This window comes from Heteronotia binoei, chromosome 10 (genome assembly GCF_032191835.1).
Source record: "Heteronotia binoei isolate CCM8104 ecotype False Entrance Well chromosome 10, APGP_CSIRO_Hbin_v1, whole genome shotgun sequence".
NCBI classification, from domain to species: domain Eukaryota; kingdom Metazoa; phylum Chordata; class Lepidosauria; order Squamata; family Gekkonidae; genus Heteronotia; species Heteronotia binoei.
In genome coordinates this window covers 2445882-2469707 of record NC_083232.1, presented here as the reverse complement: position 1 = coordinate 2469707, position 23826 = coordinate 2445882, and the positions used below count along the sequence as shown (strand labels likewise).

The 23826-nt window shown below is 52.2% G+C and overlaps 1 protein-coding gene and 1 non-coding gene across 2 annotated transcripts in view; one reads left to right on the top strand and one right to left on the bottom strand.

Moving 5' to 3' along the window:
• Positions 1 to 23826, top strand: part of LOC132578308 (NAC-alpha domain-containing protein 1-like) — a 73496-nt gene that overhangs the window by 17052 nt on the left and 32618 nt on the right. The window contains exon 2 of the mRNA XM_060248247.1: positions 17966 to 23722. Coding sequence (XP_060104230.1) covers positions 17966 to 23722 — 5757 coding nt within the window. The remainder of the gene's footprint in view (positions 1 to 17965; positions 23723 to 23826) is intronic.
• On the bottom strand, positions 5396 to 5462 carry TRNAP-CGG (transfer RNA proline (anticodon CGG)). Its single transcript has one exon. It is a non-coding gene; the product is annotated as a tRNA-Pro (tRNA).

The following is a 23826-nucleotide window of genomic DNA, read 5'->3' as shown; positions in this document are numbered from 1 at the left end:
AAGAGAAGCCATGTTGGATCAGGCCAATGGCCCATCCAGTCCAACACTCTGTGTCACATAAGAACATAAGAGAAGCCATGTTGGATCAGGCCAACAGCCCATCCAGTCCAGCACTCTGTGTCACATAAGAACATAAGAGAAGCCCTGTTGGATCAGGCCAACAGCCCATCCAGTCCAACACTCTGTGTCACATAAGAACATAAGAGAAGCCCTGTTGGATCAGGTCAATGGCCCATCCAGTCCAACCCTCTGTGTCACATAAGAACATAAGAGAAGCCATGTTGGATCAGGCCAACAGCCCATCCAGTCCAGCACTCTGTGTCACATAAGAACATAAGAGAAGCCATGTTGGATCAGGCCAGTGGCCCCTCCAGTCCAACACTCTGTGTCACATAAGAGAAGCCATGTTGGATCAGGTCATCCAGTCCAACACTCTGTGTCACATAAGAACATAAGAGAAGCCATGTTGGATCAGGCCAATGGCCCATCCAGTCCAACACTCTGTGTCACATAAGAACATAAGAGAAGCCCTGTTGGATCAGGCCAGTGGCCCCTCCAGTCCAACACTCTGTGTCACATAAGAACATAAGAGAAGCCATGTTGGATCAGGCCAGTGGCCCCTCCAGTCCAACACTCTGTGTCACATAAGAGAAGCCCTGTTGGATCAGGCCAATGGCCCCTCCAGTCCAACACTCTGTGTCACATAAGAACATAAGAGAAGCCCTGTTGGATCAGGCCAGTGGCCCCTCCAGTCCAACACTCTGTGTCACATAAGAACATAAGAGAAGCCCTGTTGGATCAGGCCAGTGGCCCCTCCTGTCCAACACTCTGTGTCACATAAGAACATAAGAGAAGCCATGTTGGATCAGGCCAGTGGCCCCTCCAGTCCAACACTCTGTGTCACATAAGAACATAAGAGAAGCCATGTTGGATCAGGCCAGTGGCCCCTCCAGTCCAACACTCTGTGTCACATAAGAGAAGCCCTGTTGGATCAGGCCAATGGCCCCTCCAGTCCAACACTCTGTGTCACATAAGAACATAAGAGAAGCCCTGTTGGATCAGGCCAGTGGCCCCTCCAATCCAACACTCTGTGTCACATAAGAACATAAGAGAAGCCCTGTTGGATCAGGCCAATGGCCCCTCCAGTCCAACACTCTGTGTCACATAAGAACATAAGAGAAGCCATGTTGGATCAGGCCAGTGGCCCCTCCAGTCCAACACTCTGTGTCACATAAGAGAAGCCCTGTTGGATCAGGCCAATGGCCCCTCCAGTCCAACACTCTGTGTCACATAAGAACATAAGAGAAGCCCTGTTGGATCAGGCCAGTGGCCCCTCCAGTCCAACACTCTGTGTCACATAAGAATATAAGAGAAGCCCTGTTGGATCAGGCCAATGGCCCCTCCAGTCCAACACTCTGTGTCACATAAGAACATAAGAGAAGCCCTGTTGGATCAGGCCAATGGCCCATCCAGTCCAACACTCTGTGTCACATAAGAACATAAGAGAAGCCATGTTGGATCAGGCCAATGGCCCCTCCAGTCCAACACTCTGTGTCACATAAGAGAAGCCCTGTTGGATCAGGCCAATGGCCCCTCCAGTCCAACACTCTGTGTCACATAAGAACATAAGAGAAGCCCTGTTGGATCAGGCCAGTGGCCCCTCCAGTCCAACACTCTGTGTCACATAAGAATATAAGAGAAGCCCTGTTGGATCAGGCCAATGGCCCCTCCAGTCCAACACTCTGTGTCACATAAGAACATAAGAGAAGCCCTGTTGGATCAGGCCAATGGCCCATCCAGTCCAACACTCTGTGTCACATAAGAATATAAGAGAAGCCCTGTTGGATCAGGCCAATGGCCCCTCCAGTCCAACACTCTGTGTCACATAAGAACATAAGAGAAGCCATGTTGGATCAGGCCAATGGCCCATCCAGTCCAACACTCTGTATCTCATAAGAATATAAGAGAAGCCATGTTGGATCAGGCCAATGGCCCATCCAGTCCAACACTCTGTGTCACATAAGAACATAAGAGAAACCATGTTGGATCAGGCCAATGGCCCATCCAGTCCAACACTCTGTGTCACATAAGAACATAAGAGAAGCCATGTTGGATCAGGCCAATGGCCCATCCAGTCCAACACTCTGTGTCACATAAGAATATAAGAGAAGCCCTGTTGGATCAGGCCAATGGCCCCTCCAGTCCAACACTCTGTGTCACATAAGAACATAAGAGAAGCCATGTTGGATCAGGCCAATGGCCCATCCAGTCCAACACTCTGTGTCACATAAGAATATAAGAGAAGCCATGTTGGATCAGGCCAATGGCCCATCCAGTCCAACACTCTGTGTCACATAAGAACATAAGAGAAGCCATGTTGGATCAGGCCAATGGCCCATCCAGTCGAACACTCTGTGTCACATAAGAACATAAGAGAAGCCATGTTGGATCAGGCCAATGGCCCATCCAGTCCAACACTCTGTGTCACACAGTGGCCAAAAGACCTAGGGGCCATCAGGAGGTCTACCAGTGGGGCCAGGACACTAGAAGCCCTCCACTGTGGCCCCTCCCAAGTACCAAGAATACAGAGCATCACTGCCTCAGACATAAGAACATAAGAGAAGCCATGTTGGATCAGGCCAATGGCCCATCCAGTCCAACACTCTGTGTCACACAGGGACCAAAAAACCCAGATGCCATCAGGAGGTCCATCAGTGGGGCCAGGACACTAGAAGCCCTCCCACTGGCCCCTCCCAAGTACCAAGAATACAGAGCATCACTGCCTCAGAAATAAGAACATAAGAGAAGCCATGTTGGATCAGGCCAATGGCCCATCCAGTCCAACACTCTGTGTCACACAGTGGCCATCTAGCTATCTGTCTGTCTGTCCACACACACACACTGTGGCTAATAGCCACTGATGGACCTCTGCTCCATATTTTTATCCAATCCCCTCTTGAAGCTGGCTATGCCTATAGCCTCCGCCACCTCCTGTGGCAGTGAATTCCACATTAATCACCTTTGGGTGAAGAAGGACTTCCTTTTATCCGTTTTAACCCGACTGCTCAGCAATTTCATTGAATGCCCACGAGTTCTCGTATTGTGAGAAAGGGAGAAAAGGACTTCTTTCTCTACCTTCTCCATCCCATGCATAATCTTGTAAGCCTCTATCTTGTCACGTTTCTCGAAGTTAAAGAGCCCCAAGCGTTTTAACCTTTCTTCATAGAGAAAGTGTTCCAACCCTTTGATCATTCTAGTTGCCCTTAATCCATAAAGGAGGCAGAGGAGGAGGAAGGGAGAAAGTTGTGAGCAGAGGAGTAGAGAGAAACCTGGGAAGAGAAATCAGGCCCTGAAGCATAGCCAATTGGAATGGAAATAACTGCGGCCATAAGACCTTTAGATTGTTTCTCTATACCTGATGAGTCACGCTATTCTACTTGGGCTTAATTTCCTTTTACTGTTTGGAAACTCAGGAGTTAAGGCTGGCTGGGAGTGGTGGACAGCCCAGGTCTGGAGGACCGGACCGCCCCTGTTTTCTACCATGGAACTGCCACACCAGCAGTTTTCCCCAAACGCCCCCCCCCCCCCCAAGCAATGAGATTGCTGACGCCAACATCAGGCGCTCCTGGCTGGCGCTTTGAGCACACAGCCTGGCTTTGGAAGGCTTTAGGGGCCATTCAAAAGAGCTCCCGCCAGCTTGGTCTCTCCCCCTCCCCCTGTTCTCGAATAGCCAACCCGTGTGAGTTTAGAAAGGAAATTTACTGGGCAGAATGAGCGGAACAGTTAGACTGAGTCTTGCTTACTTAGTGCAGACAGGAGAAGGTTGTGCTGGAAACAGGGCAAAAGAGATGCTGTTTTCATAAGCATGGGAGCACATGAAGCTGACTCAGATCTTTTGTTTTTGCTGCCACGTCACATTCCACTTAGCCAGATGGGTGTAGTGGTTAAGTGCACGGACTCTTATCTGGGAGAACTGGGTTTGATTCCCCACTCCTCCACTTGCAGCTGCTGGAATGGCCTTGGGTCAGCCATAGCTCTAATAGAGAGCCAGTTGGGTGTAGTGGTTAAGTGCATGGACTCTTATCTGGGAGAACCGGGTTTGATTCCCCACTCCTCCACTTGAAGCTGCTGGAATATCCTTCGGTCGCCATAGCTCTTGCGAGAGTTGTCCTTGAAAGAGCAGCTGCTGTTAGAGCTCTCTCAGCCCCACCCACCACACAGGGTGTCTGTTGTGGGGGGAGCAGATATAGGAGATTGTAAGCCACTCTGAGTCTGATTCAGAGAGAAGGGTGGGAGGCTCCGTGGTAGAGCATCTGCTTGGTGAGCAGAAGGTCCCAGGTTCAATCCCCGGCATCTCCAACTAAAAAGGGTTCAGGCAAGTAGGCGTGAAAAACCTGAGCTTGAGACTCTGGAGAGCGTCTGCCAGTCTGAGTAGACAATACTGACTTTGATGGACCGAGGGTCTGATTCAGTATAAGGCATCTCTATATGTTCTCTATATAACTGCAGTTTTCTTCTTCTGCAGTCTGAGAGCCAGTTGATGTAGAAGAAGAAGATATTGGATTTATATCCCGCCCTTCACTCCAAAGAGTCTCAGAGCGGCTCACAATCTCCTTTACCTTCCTCCCCCACAACAGACACCCTGTGAGGTAGGTGGGGCTGAGAGGGCTCTCACAGCAGCTGCCCTTTCAAGGACAACCTCTGCCAGGGCTATGGCTAACCGAAGGCCATTCCAGCAGGTGCAAGTGGAGGAGTGGGGAATCAAACCCGGTTCTCCCAGATAAGAGTCCACACACTTAACCACTACACCAAACTGGCTGTAGTGGTTAAGTGTGGTTAAGTGTGTGGTCTCTTATCTGGGAGAACCAGGTTTGATTCCCCACTCTTCCACTTGCACCTGCTGGTACGGCCTTGGGTCAGCCATAGCTTTCGCAGTGCGTCCTTGAAAGTCTGTAAGCAGGGGAGTAGAGAGAAACCTGGGAAGAGAGATCAGGCCAAGGCGTAGCCAATTGCAATGGGATTACTGTGGCCATAAGACCCTTAAATTGCTTCTCTATATGGGCTGTCACATTGTTCTCATTGGTCTTAATTTCCTTTTACTGTTTGGAAACTCAGGAGTTAAGGCCTGCTGGGAGTGGTGAATGGCCCAGGTCTGGAGGACCAGACCTCCCCTGTTTTCTGCTTGGGAGCTTCCACACTAGCAACTTGGGGGTGAGTTCTGCTCCCTCTTTCCCTTCCCTCCATAGGCCCAGAATTAACATATGAACATATGAAGCTGCCTTATACTGAATCAGACCCTTGGTCCATCAAAGTCAGTACTGTCTTCTCAGACTGGCAGCGGCTCTCCAGGGTCTCAAGCTGAGGTTTTTCACACCTATTTGCCTGGACCCTTTTTTGGAGATGCCGGGGATTGAACCTGGGACCTTCTGCGTCCGAAGCAGATGCTCTACCATTGAGCCACCGTCCCTCCCTCTCTGGTTTTGCAGAGCAGAGTTCCGGATCCGTGAAGTGAGGTTCGTGAAATGCATTGTGCTCTCCCTCATGCCAGTCTCTGCCTCAGGACCTGGGGGGCGGGGTGTAACCCTGTGGCCAGTTCTCTTGGGGGCAGGAAGATCCAGCTGGGATTAACAGGAGTCATCAGAGAGAGAGATGCCTTCCTCTCCCTGGCCCCCCCCCCTGCCAAGGCAGGAAGGGGATTGGAGCATAATCGACTTTCCATGCCTTAGTTACCAAACCGTTTTCTAATCCCCTCCAGAAAGCCAGTTTCTCCTGCTGCCCTTCAAGTCTTACTCACCGCTCTGTCTGATCCCTCTTCTGGGGTGGGATTTTCACCTCGGCCAGGAGAGACAGACTGAGAATCCACTGAATTGCATGCCATTTGTTTTGAAAAAGGGGATTCCAGGTAGGTAGGGTGGCCAGCTTTTCTCCCCAGCCTTGCTCCTCCGCAGGTTGTGGTTAAAGGCACAGGAGCAGAACTAGTAAAAAAAAGTTGGCGCCCCACGTGTATTGACTCAGCCATTCTTACAATGTCTCTTTGGGGCAGACCTCTACTGTTATAGCACTATTGCTGATGCAGGACTGAGGCCAACTGGCTTGGAATAAATGGTTTTAATCACAGGCTGAAAGATAAGAACATAAAAGAAACCATGTTGGATCAGGCCAGTGGCCCATCCAGTCCAACACACTGTGTTACACAGTGGCCAAAAACCAGGTGCCATCAGGACGTCCCTCAGTGGGGACAGGACACTAGAAGCCCTCCCACTGTTGCCCCCCACAAACCCCAAGAAGACAGAGTACCACAGCCTCAGACAGAAGAACATAAGAGAAGCCATGTTGGATCAGGCCAATGGCCCATCCAGTTCAACACTCCGTCACACAGTGGCCAAAAAATCAGGTGCCATCAGGAGGTCCCTCAGTGGGGTCAGGACACTGGAAGCCCTCCCAGCTGCCCCCCACAAACACCAAGAAGACAGAGTACCACCACCTCAGACAGAAGAACATAAGAGAAGCCCTGTTGGATCAGGCCAATGGCCCCTCCAGTCCAACACTCTGTGTCAAATAAGAACATAAGAGAAGCCCTGTTGGATCAGGCCAATGGCCCCTCCAGTCCAACACTGTGAGAACATAAGAGAAGCCCTGTTGGATTAGGCCAATGGCCCCTCCAGTCCAGCACACTGTCACATAAGAACGTAAGAGAAGCCATGTTGGATCAGGCCAATGGCCCCTCCAGTCCAACACTCTGTGTCACATAAGAACAGAAGAGAAGCCATGTTGGATCAGGCCAGTGACCCATCCAGTCCAACACTCTGTGTCACACAGGGGCCAAAAAGCCAGGTGCCAGCTGCAGTCAGGCCAGGATACTGCTGCCCACCCAAGCACCAAGATACCAGCTAGGCATTAGAAGTCCTCCCACCACCCAGTAAGAGTAGTTCATCAGTGGAATGGGCTTCCCAGGGAGGTGGTGAGGTCTCCCTCACTGGCATTCTTTTAGCAGTGGCTGGACAGACACTTCTCAGAGATGCTCTAGGCTGATTCTGCACTGAGCAGAGGGGGTTGGACTGGATGGCCTCTATGGAACCTTCCAACTCTATGGTTCTATGCTTCCTTGACCAGAGAAGCGAGGGATGAGTGGGGAATTTTCCGATTCATATTTTTTTTCCAGGAAACCCACATCACCGGCCTCAGCTAAGGCCGTAGTGAATTTGTGACTAAGGTGTGCTTTGAACGAGCAGTTCTTCAGCTCTTAACTACAGGAGTACGTTGACAAATTACTAATATGGGCCACATCAGCAAAGAGTGACTCAGTTTCTTCAGGCGAGCAGCGTGACAGCCAGCCAGTCGTTGCTCCGAACGAAACGGAGCCGTTTTCAGGGCAGTTTTAACTAGATGATAGATTTCTGCCTCTGCATAGCAAACTCCTAGAGGGAGTAGGCTCTTTCGAGGTCGTCTAGTCTTGCTCAGTGCTGAACATCCAGTGTTTACCTGACATATGGCTGCCTGTCTTCTGCTTGAAGATACCTAGCAACGGAGAGCTTCCCTACCCCTCCACAGGTAACTGGTTCCATTGCAGACATGCTTTTACTCTTAGGAAGTTTCTCTGAAGATTCACCCTTGGAACTTCAGCCTGCTAAGTTTGCTGTTGCCCTCACGGAGCAGCTGAGATCAAGCCTTCGCCCTCGGCTGTGCAGTGCCTTTCAGGGAGCTGAAGGGAAGGATCCTGCCTCTTCTCGGTCTTGTCTTCTCCAAGCTAAGCATTCCCAGTTCCCTCTAACTCTCCTTTTAGGATTTATGTACCACAACCACAACCCTTAACGCACGAAGCCGCCTTCTACTGAATCAGACCCTCGGTCCATCAAAGCCGAGTAATATTGTCTACTCAGATTGGCAGCGACTCTCCATGGTCTTCCGGTACAAAATCTTTTACATCACCTCCTGCCAGATCCTTTCCATCGGAGATTAGCGGTTGCCGGGTCCAATTCAAGAAATATCTGGGGACTTTGGGGGTGGAAAGCCAGCAGACTTCGGAAGTGCAGCCAAGAGACATTGGGGGTGGAGCCGAAAGCAAGGTTGTGACTTGCAGAATTGCACTCCAAAGGGAGTTCTGGCCATCACATTTAAAGAGACTGCACACCTTTTTAATTTCTTTTCTCCGTTGGAAATAACGAAGGATAGGGGCACCTTCTTTGGGGGCTCATAGAATTGGACCCCCTGGCCCAATCTTTTTGAAACTTGGGGCTTGTTTTGAGGAGAGGCACCAGATGCTATGCTGAAAATTTGATGCCTCTATCTCAAAAAACAGCCCCCCCCAAGAGCTCCAGATACCCACAGATCAATTCTCCATTATTCCCAATGGGAATCGGTCTCCATAGTAAATAATGGTGTGCCCAGCAGACATTCCCCCCTTGCTTTCTGATGACCCTGAAGTGGGGGGAGGGCCTCCAGACCAGGGGACCCCCTGCCCTCCACTGGGGATTGGCAACCCTACTAGTGATTCTGGGGATTGAACCTGGGTTTGATTCCCCACTCCTCCACTTGCAGCTGCTGGAATGGACTTGGGTCAGCCAGAGCTCTAATAGAGAGCCAGTTTGGTGTAGTAGTGAAGTGGACTCTTATCTGGGAGAACCGGGTTTGATTCCCTGCTCCTCTACCTGCTGGAATGACCTTGGGTCAGCCGTAGCTCTTGTAGGAGTTGTCCTTGAAAAGGCAGCTGCTGTAAGAGCTCTCTCAGCCCCACCTACCTCACAGGGTCTGTTGTGGGGGGAGAAGATAAAGGAGATTGTGAGCCGCTCAGAGTCTCTGATTCAGAGAGAAGGGCGAGGTATAAATCTGCAATTCTTCTACTTCTTGCTGGGAAGGCAAACCTCGAGGAAAATGCCCTGTCCCTTTAAGAGAGGCTGAAGACATGGAGATGGGCAGCTGAAGGTTTTTCCTGGCAGGAAAGTCAAGAACAGCAGCTGGTAAATAAGGTTCCATTCAGGCTCTCTTAAAGGGACAGACCTTTTTTTTGACCACACAGGTGGCAGCCATCTCTCTAAATTCTACTCTCTCTACTCTGGTCTCCATTCTTGGCTTGGGGCAGTGCAATTCTGGGGAGAAGGGAGCATCACAGCTGCATTGGAAACTCCTGGGGTGTCTTGAAGGCTAATGTTTATTAGCCTTGAAATGGCCCCAGAACTGTACTTTTTGCTCTCAAAGCACCATGGGGCTTGCTTCTGAGTAGACAGGTGCAGTCTGCCTAGAACACCCAGGCAGGGGCGGATCAACATGTTTTTGAGGGGAGGGCTAAATTAGAAAATGGTGCCCCCTTATGGGCCGTTCTGTCTTATGATCCCATAGAACAGGGGTGGCCAGTGGTAGCTCTCCAGATGTTTTTTGCCTACAACTCCCATCAGCCCCAGCCATTGGCCATGCTGGCTGGGGCTGATGGCAGTTGTAGGCAAAAAACATCTGGAGAGCTTCAGTTGGCCATCCCGGCCATAGAGTACAATGGACTCCATACGCAGTTTGGCACCCCCTCTGTCAGCGTCTGGGGCAAGCCCCCCCCTCCGCCCCCCCTTAGATCCGGCCCTGCAGCCTCTCCCTCTAGGGTTGCCAATCTCCAGGTGGAGGCAGGGGATCCCCCGGTTTGGAGGACCTCCCTCGGCTTCACGGTCATCAGATAGCGGGGTGGGGTGGGGAGAGGGAAATGTCTGCTGGACATTATTCCCTATGGAGACTGATTCCCATAGGGTATAATGGAGAATTGATCCATGGGTATCTGGGCCTCTGCTTGAGCTGTTTTTTGAGGTAGAGGTACCGAATTTGCAGCATAGCATCGGGTGCCTCTCCCCAAAATACTTTCCAAGTATAAAAAGATTTGGCCAGGGGGTGCAATTCTATGAGCCCCAAAAGAAGATGCCACTATCCTTCATAATTTCCAGTGGAGGGAAGGCATTTAAAAGGTGTGCGGACCCTTTAGATGTGATGGCCAGAACTCCCTTAGGAGTTCAATTATGCATGTCATACCCTTGCTCCGGGTTCAACCCCCAAAGTCTCCTGGCTCCACCCCCAAAGTCCCCAGGTATTTCTTGAATTGGACTTGGCAACCCTATCCCCTTCCCCCATAGAATCATAAAGTTGGAAGGACCTCTAGGATCATCTAGTCCAACCCCCTGCACAATGCAGAAAATTCACAAACACCTCCCCCAAAATTCACAGGATCAGCATTGCTGTCAGATGGCCATCTAGCCTCTGTTTAAAAACCTCCAAGGAAGGAGAGCCCACCACCACCCGAGGAGGAAGCCTGTTCCGCTGAGGAACTGCTCTAACTGTCAGGAAGTTCTTCCTAATGTTGAGACAGAAACTCTTTTGATTTAATTTCAACCCACTGGTTCTGGTCCTACCATCTTTCCCTTGAGCACTTCAAGGTGACCCAGCCTTTCTCCCGAGGAGTCTGAGTTATAGCCCCCCCTTTTACCCAAGAGCCATTGCAAATCCCAGGTTTTGCCTCTTTCTCACAACTGTTAAAAGCCCCGGGATCCTGCCAATTGAGGGTATTTGTTAGGTGCGTGTTTGGGGGGCTCTCTGGGGAAGCTGGTTCTGGGGAACGGGGCGGATGTTTTTACAACTCCTCGGCTGAAATGGATCCTTTCCTGGTTCAGCATCGTCATCACCATCTGCTTGTAATGGAAGGTACTCTTGGGCTTCTTGTGAGTGGAGGGTGGGGAGGGGGGAGAGAGTTGTTCTGTGGTAGGCCAATGAGGCCTGTCGGCTCTCTATTTAGATCCAGGAGGTGGGTTTCTCCATTGGTCTGAAGCAGCAGAACAAAGGTTGAGTCCAAATGCCCCTTGAAGACCAACAAAGTTTAATTTTCGGCATAAGCCAGTTTGGTGTAGTGGTTAAGTGTGCGGACTCTTATCTGGGAGCACCGCGTTTGATTCCGCACTCCTCCACTTGCAGCTGCTGGAATGGCCTTGGGTCAGCCATAGCTCTGGCAGAGGTTGTCCTTGAAAGGGCAGCTGCTGTGAGAGCCCTTTCCAGCCCCACCCACCTCACAGGGTGTCTGTTGTGGGGGAGGAAGGGAAAGGAGATTGTGAGCCCCTCTGAGACTCTTAGGAGTGGAGGGCGGGATATAAATCCAATATCTTCATCTACCTCACAGGGTGTCTGTTGTGGGGGAGGAAGGTAAAGGAGATTGTGAGCCGCTCTGAGACTCTTCAGAGTGGAGGGTGGGATATAAATCCAATATCTTCATCTACCTCACAGGGTTTCTGTTGTGGGGGAGGAAGGGAAAGGAGATTGTGAGCTGCTCTGAGACTCTTCAGAGTGGAGGGCGGGATATAAATCCAATATCTTCTTCTAATGTTGCTGCTATTTTGGATTTGAGCTGAAGTGTGTAACTTAGAGATCTCCACCTTGCCTTGATGCTTCCCTTTCCCTCCAGAGTGCAGGGTAGTAGACAACACACTCTTTTATCCATTTTATCCTCACAACAACTCTGTGAGGTAGGTTAGGCTTAGTGCTGGGTGACTGGAAGATAAAATCAAAGCCAGTGTCCCCTTCCAGACTAACAGCACTTATTGCTCTATGAGCTTTTGCGAGTTGCAGCCCACTTACTCATGTCCACCCAGTGAACTTTCTAGTAAAAGGAAGCCCTGGGGATGGGACAGTTAAAACAAATTAAGGGCTCTTTAAAAATGATACATAATCAGGGTTGCCAACCCCAGGTTGCAAAATTCCTGGAGATTTGGGGGTGGAGTCTGGGGAAGGTTGGATTGGATAAACATATGGAGGGGATTGGCTCAACATGTGGAGCAGATCAGAGGTCCATCAGTGGCTCTTAGCCACAGCGTATTGTTGGAACTCCCTGTCTGGGGCAGAGATGCTCTGTATTTTTGGTGCTTGGGAGGGGCAACAGTGGGAGGGCTTCTAGTGTCCTGGCCCCACTGGTGGACCTCCTGATGGCACCTGGGTTTTTTGGCCACTGTGTGACACAGAGTGTTGGACTGGATGGGCCATTGGCCTGATCCAACATGGCTTCTCTTATGTGACACAGAGTGTTGGACTGGATGGGCCATTGGCCTGATCCAACATGGCATGTTCTTATGTGACACAGAGTGTTGGACTGCATGGGCTGTTGGCCTGATCCGACATGGCTTCTCTTATGTGACACAGAGTGTTGGACTGCATGGGCTGTTGGCCTGATCCGACATGGGTTCTCTTATGTTCTTATGTGACACAGAGTATTGGACTGGATGGGTCATTGGCCTGATCCAACATGGCTTCTCTTATGTCCTTATGTCTGGGGCAGTGATTCTCTGTATTCTTGGTTCTTGCGGGGGGAGGCACAGTGGGAGGGCTTGAACATATGAAGCTGCCTTATACTGAATCAGACCTTTGGTCCATCAAAGTCAGTATTGTCTTCTCAGTGTCCTGGTCCGACTGGTGGACCTCCTGATGGCACCTGGGGTTTTTTTTTTACCACTGTGTGACACAGAGTGTTGCACTGGATGGGCCATTGGCCTGATCCAATATGGCTTCTCTTATGTTCTTATATACTTAAGTGGGGTCTTGAGAGGGGAGCAGCACCAGTGTCTGCTCTCCAAAGCTGCTTTTTTCTGCAGCGGAACTGATCTCTGCAGCGTGGAGCTCCATTGTAATTCTAGCAGATCTCCAGGCCCCACCTGCAGGTTGGCAAACCCAGCAAAGCACCTGCCTACACAGCATGCCTCTGGCCTGCAAACTTAAGCCTCTACGGCTGCTTTACCCAGGTAGTGACATGACATGCTGGGCTTTTGCTGTATATATGTACACACACACACACACACACACTGTGGCTAATAGCCATTGATGGACCTCTGCTCCATATTTTTATCTAACCACCTCTTGAAGCTGGCTATGCTTGTAGCCGCCACCACCTCCTGTGGCAGTGAATTCCATGTTAATCACCCTTTGGGTGAAGAAGGACTTCCTTTGATCCGTTTTAACCCGACTGCTCAGCAATTTCATCGAATCTCATCGAATGCTCACCAGTCCTTGTATTGTGAGAAAGGGAGAAAAGTACTTCTTTCTCTACTTTCTCCATCCCATGCATAATCTTGTAAGCCTCTATCATGTCACCCCGTAGTCGACATTTCCCCAAGCTAAAGAGCCCCAAGCATTTCAATCTTTCTTCATAGGGAAAGTGTTCCAACCCTTTAATCATTCTAGTTGACCTTTTCTGGACTTTCTCCAGTGCTATAATATCCTTTTTGAGGTGTGGCGACCAGAACTGCACACAGTACTCCAAATGAGACCGCACCATCGATTTATACAGGGGCATTGTGATACTAGCTGATTTGTTTTCAATTCCCTTCCTAATAATTCCCAACATGGCGTTGGCCTTTTTTATTGCAATCGCACACTGTCTTGACATTTTCAGTGAGTTATCTACCACGACCCCAAGATCTCTCTCTTGGTCAGTCTCTGCCGGTTCACACACCCCAATCAACTGGGAAATTGCTTTTTAAATTTTTTAAAATTGCTTTCTCCTCTGTGGCTACAGTGGCAGGATGAAGATTTCCATCTTTCTGATTGATATGTTTGAGTTATTTTCCCATTTTTGGTGGGGAAAAATATTAGAAAGTTTGTCAGATCGTTTGTCAAATCAGCAAAATTCACACAAAGGGTTGGAACAATGAAGAAGAAGATGATATTGGATTTATATCCCGCTCTCCACTCTGAATCTCAGTCTCAGAGCGGGTCACAATCTCCTTTATCTCTCCCCCCCCCCCCCAACAGACACCCTGTGAGGTGGGTGGGGCTGAGAGGGCTCTCACAGCAGCTGACCTTTCAAGGACAACCTCTGCCAGAGCTATGGCTGACCCAAGGCCATTCCAGGAGGTGCAAGTGGAGGAGTAGGGAATCAAACCCGGTTCTCCCAGATAAGAGTCCGCACACTTAACCACTACACCAAACTGGCTTTGTATTAGAGCTATGGCTGACCCAAGGCCATTCCAGCAGGTGCAAGTGGAGGAGTGGGGAATCAAACCCGGTTCTACCAGTTAGGAGTCCGCACACTCAACCACTGCACCAAACTGAAGCCCAGAAGCAAGGTTTTTGTGGGGGGAGCAGGGAAGGTAAGAAACAAAGAGCACAATAAAATTTAGACATTTCAGAGCTGGGCTCCTGTTAGCTCCTGTCCAAAGTGAGGCCTGCTAATTGTCAGAGTAAATGGGATGAGGGAGGCAAGAGAGCAGGCACACACACATCCTGGAGGGCAGCATTACACCCCCCTCCCGGCCATTTCCCATGCAAGGACAACCTACGCCCTGCAAGAGGAAATCTAGACCGCCGCTAGGCTTGGCCATCTTAATCCTTCTTGGCTGGGATCCGAAGGGCCTGAAGGGAGGGTGGCTGGCTGGATCAATTTCGGCTGCAGATGAAAGAAGAGCTTAGCCCGGTGGCCTCCATGGCGAAGGGGCAGCTCTCAGCCTGGCTCTTAAAAGGCATGTGCGCTGGCAGCGGATCAGCCCCGAGCCTTCTGCCTGCCGTTTAGTTATTTTATTTTATTTTATTTATTTCTTTGATTTATATCCAGCCCTCCCCGCCGAAACAGGCTCAGAGCGGATCACAGTAGTCAAGATTAAACAATAAAACAATGAAAAAAACACTGGCGTTTCGACAATTAATAAAAACAGTTAAATAATTTGAAACGATTTAAAACAGTTTTTGGTGCTAGTATAAATTTCAGTTTCATTGTGTTTGATGTTGGGCATCCTCTTGTACTATAATTCAGCTGAAGGGTAGTCGAAATAGGACTGTTTTACAGGCATTTCGGAATTGAGCAAGGTCCCACAAGGCCCTTACTTCTTCTTTAAGTTGGTTAGGAGAGCCAGTTTGGTGTAGTGGTTAAGTGTGCGGACTCTTTTCTGGGAGAACCGGGTTTGATTCCCCACTCCTCCACTTGCACCTGCTAGCATGGCCTTGGGTCAGCCATAGCTCTGGCAGAGGTTGTCCTTGAAAGGGCAGCTGCTGTGAGAGCCCTCTCAGCCCCACCCACCTCACAGGGTGTCTGTTGTGGGGGAGGAAGGGAAAGGAGATTGTGAGCCGCTGTGAGACTCTTCGGAGTGGAGAGCAGGATATAAATCCAATATCTTCATCTACCTCACAGGGTGTCTGTTGTGGGGGAGGAAGGGAAAGGAGATTGTGAGCCGCTCTGAAACTCTTCGGAGTGGAGGGCGGGATATAAATCCAATATCTTCATCTACCTCACAGGGTGTCTGTTGTGGGGGAGGAAGGTAAAGGAGATTGTGAGCTGCTCTGAGACTCTTCGGAGTGGAGGGCGGGATATAAATCCAATATCTTCATCTACCTCACAGGGTGTCTGTTGTGGGGGAGGAAGGGAAAGGAGATTGTGAGCCGCTCTGAGACTCTTTGGAGTGGAGGGCGGGATATAAATCCAATATCTTCATCTACCTCACAGGGTGTCTGTTGTGGGGGAGGAAGGAAAAGGAGATTGTGAGCCGTTCTGAGACTCTTCGGAGTGGAGGGCGGGATATAAATCCAATATCTTCATCTACCTCACAGGGTGTCTGTTGTGGAGGAGGAAGGGAAAGGAGATTGTGAGCCGCTCTGAGGCTCTTCGGAGTGGGGGGCGGGATATAAATCCAATATCTTCATCTACCTCACAGGGTGTCTGTTGTGGGGGAGGAAGGAAAAGGAGATTGTGAGCCGCTCTGAGGCTCTTCGGAGTGGGGGGCGGGATATAAATCCAATATCTTCATCTACCTCACAGGGTGTCTGTTGTGGGGGAGGAAGGTAAAGGAGATTGTGAGCTGCTCTGAGACTCTTCGGAGTGGAGGGCGGGATATAAATCCAATATCTTCATCTACCTCACAGGGTGTCTGTTGTGGAGGAGGAAGGGAAAGGAGATTGTGAGCCGCTCTGAGGCTCTTCGGAGTGCGGGGCGGGATATAAATCCAATATCTTCATCTACCTCACAGGGTGTCTGTTGTGGGGGAGGAAGGGAAAGGAGATTGTGAGCCGCTCTGTGACTCTTTGGAGTGGAGGGTGGGATATAAATCCAATATCTTCATCTACCTCACAGGGTGTCTGTTGTGGGGGTGGAAGGGAAAGGAGATTGTGAGCCGCTCTGAGACTCTTCAGAGTGGAGGGTGGGATATAAATCCAATATCTTCATCTACCTCACAGGGTGTCTGTTGTGGGGGAGGAAGGTAAAAGAGATTGTGAGCCCCTCTGAGACTCTTTGGAGTGGAGGGTGGGATATAAATCCATTATCTTCATTGACCTCATGGGTAGCCACAACGAGCCTTCCAGTGGTTAGCTTGTATTTCTCAGGCAAGAGCTTCACCTGGCTTTGTGTTTGGTCTCCTGATTCATAACAGGGAGGATGAACGAAGGCTGAGAAGGGGTTTAAGGGGTGGGAGGCCTGACCCTAACTGCTGCGTGGACAGCACTTGGAGAATCTATTAAGGCACTTTCTAAACTCAGAAAAAAAATCAGGTTAAAACACAGAACACAGATTGCAGGGAAATAATCTTTTTGTTTCGTAACAGATGAAGAAACAGGAAGGAAACTTTCTGAAACTTCCCAAAGGTATTGGCTGTAAAAGCTCTGACTTCCATGTATTGAAAACGAAACCTCCCACCCCTAATGCTGCGGTGTTACAGAATGTTAATGAACATTCTAACGTTAAAAACACTGTTGGCACACAAAGTTAGGGGAGAGATGGGGCCAGGTATCGCCGCTCCTCTTTGTGGGAATGGATTCAGCCCATGAGGATGTTAATAACAAATATTTGAAGTATCAAGCGCCATATTGTGTATTTAGGGATATTGTGCCTCAAAATATACCTGTAAACCTGCATGGGTCTCCATGGTTGGTAGGTGGGTGGGTAGAACAGCCCAGCCCTGCCCCACCATCAGGAAACTTAGAAACAGTGGGAAGCCCACTGCTGTTTTTCTTACAACAATTCCAGTTGTCCCCCCCCACCCTGAAACTGCTAGATGTGAGATTTGCTCAGCCAGAGCACTTCAGTCTGTCTTCTGAGAGCCAGTTTGGTGTAGTAGTTAAGTGTGTGGACTCGTATCTGGGAGAACCGGGTTTGATTCCCCACTTCTCCACTTGTAGCTCCTGGAATGGCCTTGGGTCAGCCATAGTTCTTGTAGGAGCTGTCCTTGAAAGGGCAGCTTCTGGGAGAGCTCTCTCAGCTCCACCCACCTCCCAGGGCGTCTGTTGTGGGTGAAGAAGATAAAGGAGATTGTAAGCTGCTCTGAGTCTGATTCAGAGAGACAGGCAGGGTATAAATCTATGGTCGTCTTCTTCTAGCCAGTGCTCCCTCTAAGAAGAAGAATTGCAGATTTATACCCCGCCCTTCTCCCTGAATCAGAGAGTCAGAGCGGCTTACAATCTCCTATGTCTTCTCCCCCCACAACAGACGCCCTGTGAGGTGGGTGGGGCTGAGAAGGCTCTCACAGCAGCTGCCCTTTCAAGGACAACTCCTGCGAGAGCTCTGGCTGACCCAAGGCCATTCCAGCAGGTGCAAGTGGAGGAGTGGGGAATCAAACCCGGTTCTCCCAGATAAGAGTCTGCACACTTAACCACTACGCCAAACTGGCTCTCTGTTAGAGCTATGGCTGACCCGAGGCCATTCCAGCAGGTGCAAGTGGAGGAGTGGGGAATCAAACCCGGTTCTCCCAGATAAGAGTCTGCACACTTAACCACTACACCAGACTGGCTCTCTAAGCTGGGTTAGTGTGGGCCAGGTCACAGTTTTTTAGCCTCCAGCTCACCCAATTTCGGCTTAGCTCAGGAAAAATGGCCCCAGAGCAAACTAATTTATGCAGTAGCTCACAACTTTAATGCTGGTAGCTCACAAACTAGAATTTTTGCTCACAAGACTCTACAGCTTAGAGAGAGTATAGCTTCTAGCATGAGCGGCCATGTAGCCTAGTAATATCTCCCCTCTCCTCCTCCTCTTCTTCAGATGGCTCTCGGAATACCTCCGCTTCCTCTACCCCAAGTGGCGATGTCCTGACTCCGCTGCAGATCTCCCCGATGGCTGCCCCTGCCTTCCAGGCTGACCCACCCCTGGATCCCACCCTGTGTGGCAAAGGAGGGCCAGGATTCCCTTCGACCAAGAAAGAAGACCGCCCTCAGCCCGAAGGAGCCAGCTGCGACGCAGCGGTTGGCAGCATCGCTGCCGGTCTGGCTGCCCTGAGCGAATGTGGGCACGTCATGATGGAACCAGACCCCAAAGCCCAGAAGGGGGTCCCAAAAGGTCTCGCGGCCCCTCTGACAAGTGTAGACATGTTGGACACCAGGGTAGTGATGGGGGAGGAGACACAGTGCCTCAGCGAAGAGGAAGACACGGGGGGAGCTGAGCTGCAGGCCCTGGAAGCGGCCATCTTGGAGGCCGGCTTTGGTGAAGCAGAACAGAAGGAGGCAGAGGAGGAGGCGCTGGAAGCTGCTGAGGAGCTCCCTGTGAAACCTCCCCGTCAGGTAGCGAAAGACTTGAGCAACCGTCAAGCTTGCCTCTCTCTGCCGGGCCTGCAGCCTCAGGAGCTTGAGGTTATCGTGGCAGCGGCATCCCTCTCTCAGGGCGACCCTCCGGCCGAAGTGCCTTCCCCCTCTCCCACACTTGCCAAAGACCTTCCCTCTGAGCTGGCTGAGGCCCAGCCCTCGCCTCTCAAGACCACCTGCGGCCTGGACCCCGAGCTCTACTTCACGGCTCCCTCGACCCCCATCAAGACTGTCTTTTCCCACCTCAGGCCTCACCCGTTCTCCAAAGACAGCCTGAGTGAGGAGCCTGGCGATTTGGACAGCGAAGGCCTCTGCTCCCCACCCACCTCCCCCTCGGGGTCCTACATCACAGCTGAGGGAGGCAGCTGGGCCTCCTCAGGGACAGCCAGCACCTCCCCGTCCTGTTCGCCCAACCTCATAGCTGAATCTGAAGCCATGGAGGTCCCAGCGGCTTATGGGGAGCCTCTGTCAGAGCTGGATCTTTCAGAGGGTCTGACGGGGCTCTCGCAAGCATCATGTCTGTCTCCCGAGTTGGAGGGAGAGGCAGCCTTCCGCACACTTTCTTCCGGCACTTTAGTTCATTCTCTGTTTCCCACTGAGGATGACGAGGGTGAGGATGATGGGCAGACGACGCCGGAGGAGGACGGAGGAGACTGGGGTTACGAGATAACTGCTGCGGGGCTAGACCCTTACAAGACCCTCGCTGAGGTAGCAAAGCAGAGCAGCAAGAGTTTGGGCCACAAGCTGTTCAAAGGCGAGGAGGTTCCTACAGGAGAGCCAGTCGGGTCCAGCCCCTCCTCCTGTCCACTGGCTGCCTTCTCAGGGTTTCCACCGGAGAGACCTGCTAGTCCTCCTGGGGTCCACACATCTGACGCTGACCTATCCAGCAGACTGCGAGCTGAGGTGGTGGCGTCGTCCCCTGATGACACTGCAGAGAGCACAGAAAACGATCAGATGATTCCTGCATTGCTTCTGCCTTTCCACGGGAGCCTGATCTTTGAGGCAGAATCCATGGAGATAACACTGTTCCCCCAGGGGGAGCCGGTGGAGAACGACACCCTCTATGGCGTGGAGGACGATGCCAGCACGTCCACCTCCTTCCTGCATTCCCTCTCGGAGACCTCCATCAACGAAGGGGTCGATGAATCCTTTGCTTTCCAAGATGACACCTCCCAGTCCTCTGACTCGGCCTCCTATAACGGGGATGACGACGAGCGGCTGTACAGCATCGAGCAGTATGCCGTGGTCCCGGAAGCTGCTCTGCAAGAGACCAAACCTGCCTCCGTAGAGATCCCGGGGACGGAAACATCCCACTTGGGCAGCGAAAGTGAGATGGAGACCTCCTCTGATGCATACAACACCGACGAGGAAGACTCTGGGTCTGCAGGGGGTGAACAACAGCCCCCAGCAAAGGGGCAACTAGGGGGGAATGGATCCTCCCAGGACCAGCCAAAAGAGAACGAAAGATCCCAGGAGGGACAGATACAGGGAAATTTGAACTTTGAGCTGGCAGATGCCTCCAGATTGCAAGCTGTGCCCGACGAGCAAGAGGGCCCTGGTGATTCTTCTGAATGTTCCGGAAGCAGCAGCAGCGTTCCTTCCCCTGGTCAGGAGTGGGGGTCTCCGCTACAGGAGGATACGGCGGCATCCTCTGGAGGGCTGGATCACAGGGCCAGGTCAGATGAGGAAGAAGACTCTCAAGGGGAAACAGGCTCCTCCCGCAGCTCCCCGGAGCACCAGTCTCTGTCCGATGTGCAAGAGGCTCTGGGGAGAGGGGTCCCTGACTCCAGGGAGTGCCTGATTGCCTGTTTTGATACAGACGATGAAGCAGATAACCTTCCTTCTTTGGACGCTACCATGGAGAATCCTGAGCTGGCAGGACAAGTCTCTGAAGAATGGATCGACCACGTTTACATGGGAGCTGCCATCCCTCTGGGTTGGGACCCCAAACCGTATCAGTCTGTAGAGTTCGCAACCACGGAGTCTGCTGACTCGTCTGCTGTTGACATTGGTGCCCGGCTGAAAGAATCAGAAGAACGGCTGCTGGAACTCCTGGACCGAGATGAGGCTGCTTCTGGGGGAGGCTCACCAGAGCTGGGGAGGCAGGACGGAAGGGAGCCGGATGTTGGTCCAGAGAAGGGGGAGGCACCATTTGTGTCCCTCCTTGAATCCTCTGAGGAGGCCATCTTGGAACAGCCGGAAGTGACGCGAGCGGACGAGCCCACAGGGGAGTGCCTGTTTGCCTGTTTCGAGTCTGAAGATGAGCTGGAGGAGGCCTCGTCTCTCGACCTGATGAACAACAATGAGGACCACGTGGTGGTGGCCTTTTCTGACACAGACCCAGATTCCAAGCTTTTAACAGGACTGAGTGAGGCACAGGAGAAGACACTCCTGGCTGCCCCAGAGGTCACCTTAGAGGCAGCTGCCCCACTGCCACAAGACTCCCCTCTGTCCCACAAGGACGTCAAGGTACCTGAGATGGAATCCTGCATCGGACAATATCCAGCCAGCAAAAAGCAGGAACCGGGCGATAAAGCCCCTTCTGAACCTCTCCAGAAGCGCTCACAGACCGGAGAGTCCAAAGAGTCCAAGACGGCAGATCTTCAGCCCAGTGAGACCAGCCACACGCCAAAGTCAGAAGAAAGGGGCAAGGACGCAGATGAAGCTCAAGAGGAACCGAGAGAACGTGTCCAGGGCAAGGACTGGCTGGGAGAAGAGGCTTCTGAACCAAAGGAAGCTACCGAAATGTTGGAGGAGAAAAAACCGTTGTCAACATTGCCCTCCTCAGACCAGAACTGGGACACTCCCTCAGAGGAGGAGGAAGTGACCTCAGAATTTGAAAGCGAAGAATGCATTCAGGCAGACTCCGCCCCTGAAACCTTCCTTGGGGAAGCAGCCTCCTATCTAGACCAACTTGAAGCTAAGCGCTCGATCTCTGAGGCCTCGTCTGACTCAAGGCCTCCAGCATTCCAGGGAGCTGATGTGCCCCTCGGGGGCTTTGAAGAGCCCAGCCTGAGAGACGATAACATGAATCTAGTGCAGGCTCAGGACGCTGAGGCTACTGAGGTGCTTGCAGTGGCCAAGGCCAGCGATCCTGGGCTGTGGTCAGCAAATTCTGATGAAAGGAGGGGGCGCACAGAAGATATGGGGAGGATTCCCAGCGCCGTGGCTGACTTGGGCTCCAGCGAGGCAGCTGGCAGAAGAGGGCCCACCAAAGAGCCACAACTTGGGAGTGCCCAGATTCCAGAGTCCCAGACAGCAACCAAAGATGCTGAGCTCTCCATTCAACAGGAGGCTCCGAGTATTGAAGAAAGAGCTGAGTATCTACTCGCTTCAGAAGATGCCGGTTATTCGGACACCAGCGCTCAGATCTGTGGAGCCGTGCAGAGCACTCCGGTTGTGGAAAAGGTAGCAAAACCTTTCGTAGTCGGTGCCGGCGACCAGCCCAGAGAAGGCCTGCAGTTCGAGAAGAAGACATTCGCTCAGGCTTTGCTGCAAGGTCTAATGCAGGCTTCGGAAGCTGAGCTGCTGTGGCGGGAAAAGGATGCCGCGAGGTCTCCCCCAGAGCTGCCTGAGGTCTCCCTTTCGTCCTCGTATACAGACTCCAGCTTCTTCACAGCGGCCGAATACAGTTCCACTGAGATGGTTGTGCTGCCGACATCTACAGACTCCGAGAGAGGAGACCTGTCGTCTCCTGAGCAAGCCAAGGGCAGCCCAGCCTATGCAGTGGAAGAGAGCCCTTCTCTCTGGGGACAGCCAGAGTCTCTCCGGTGGGAGACAGGACAGGGGGGTGTGACGGAAGAGGGACCTTCCCAGCCAAACATGGCCCTGTGTCTGCATCACACAGCTGCTCTTGCTCCAACAGCCGGGTCACCCGGCTCACGGCGTGCGAAAGCACAGAGGGATGCAGCGTCGGTGCTGAGTAACGGCCGGCAACTTTTCTTTGCTTCCGAAGAGGAGATTTTCTTGACTGAGCCCAGTCTCGCTCAACGTGACCTTTCCCGGGCATCAGCGGAGCCCGCTGGTGCCGCGGGCCGTTCAGGGACCATGAACCGTGGCGCCGCCATGGCCGATTCTGAGACTGTTGCTCTCGAGAGCTCTCCAGCTACGTGTAGCCAGCTCGAACCGCCCGGTGCCTTGTTGCAAAGTTCTTCTCAGTTCACGGAGCCTCCATATGTTCTCACGGATCAGCAACAAATCGCCAGCATGCTGCAAGGGTCCTTCGGGAGCAAGAACGAGCAGAGAGCGGGGGGCGTTTCTCTCCAGAGCGGCCTGCTGGTGGCCGAAGCACAAAGCCTTCTCGGCAGCCTTAAGGGAGGCGTCTTGGAGAGTTCCTCTGGGAGAGCCTCACCAGACCTGACAGATGTTGAGGATTTGGAAAAAACGGACACTTCGACTCCTCCTCTGGACGCTGCTGCTGCTGGTCAAGAACGTGACGCCTCTCAGCCTTCTGCGGAGGAAGCAAGAGAAGAGGGCCAGCTGTGGACGGAGGGGCTTGAAACTGCCCCCCAAGCTGAAGCTGCTTCGCCACCTTCAGAGGAAAGCCCAGAGGAGGGGTGGCGGCTGAGGACAGCTGCGTCAGAGGAAGCAGACCAGCCGGGCAAAGCAGAAGAGGTCTGCCTTCCCCAGGAAGATGCTGGTGGGCCTCCGGCGCCAAGTTTGCCAGAAGACAAGCCCCTCCAAGTTGTGGATGCTGATTTAGTAGCAGAGGAGGGACCGAGGGAGGCCCTAGAAGGGACCAGAGAAGAGGATACCACAAGAGAAGCCGGAAGCCCAAAGATGGCGGAGAGCGAAGAGGAAGCGGAAGCAAAGGCCCCTGATGCTGCAGAAGGCACAGGACCTCCTGCTCTGGCTTCTGCCCCCTTGCTGCCTTCCAGCTCCCCCGTTCCTCCACCACAGTCCCCCCAAACACCCAAAGCACCATCGGAAGCACCTCCTCCCCTCACCCATTCGACGTCTCCCTTGCAGGTGGAGCTGCCTGCCTCTCTTCCCTTGGAGCTGGCTTCTGCCCCGCCGCCTCGTTCTGTGAGCTCAAAACCCCAAGAAGTGCCTGCTGTCTCGCCCTCACTGGTGCTGCCGCCCCCTCCCATGCAGAATCTCCCCCCAGATCCCGCTGCCCCCTCTGGGCTTCCCGCTCCTCCTGCAAGCCCCGGGGAGGAACTCACTTGTGCCGAAGAGACCCCCTTCCTCCTGCAAGACGCCAGGAAGCAGCCAGCGGAAGGTAAGGTTGCTCTTCTGGCCTTCTCCAGCAAAAGGTTAAGAGACTGTTCAGAGGCTGCTTAAGGGTGCTCAGATATCGGAGCTGGTCCCCTGTGACAGCAGGTT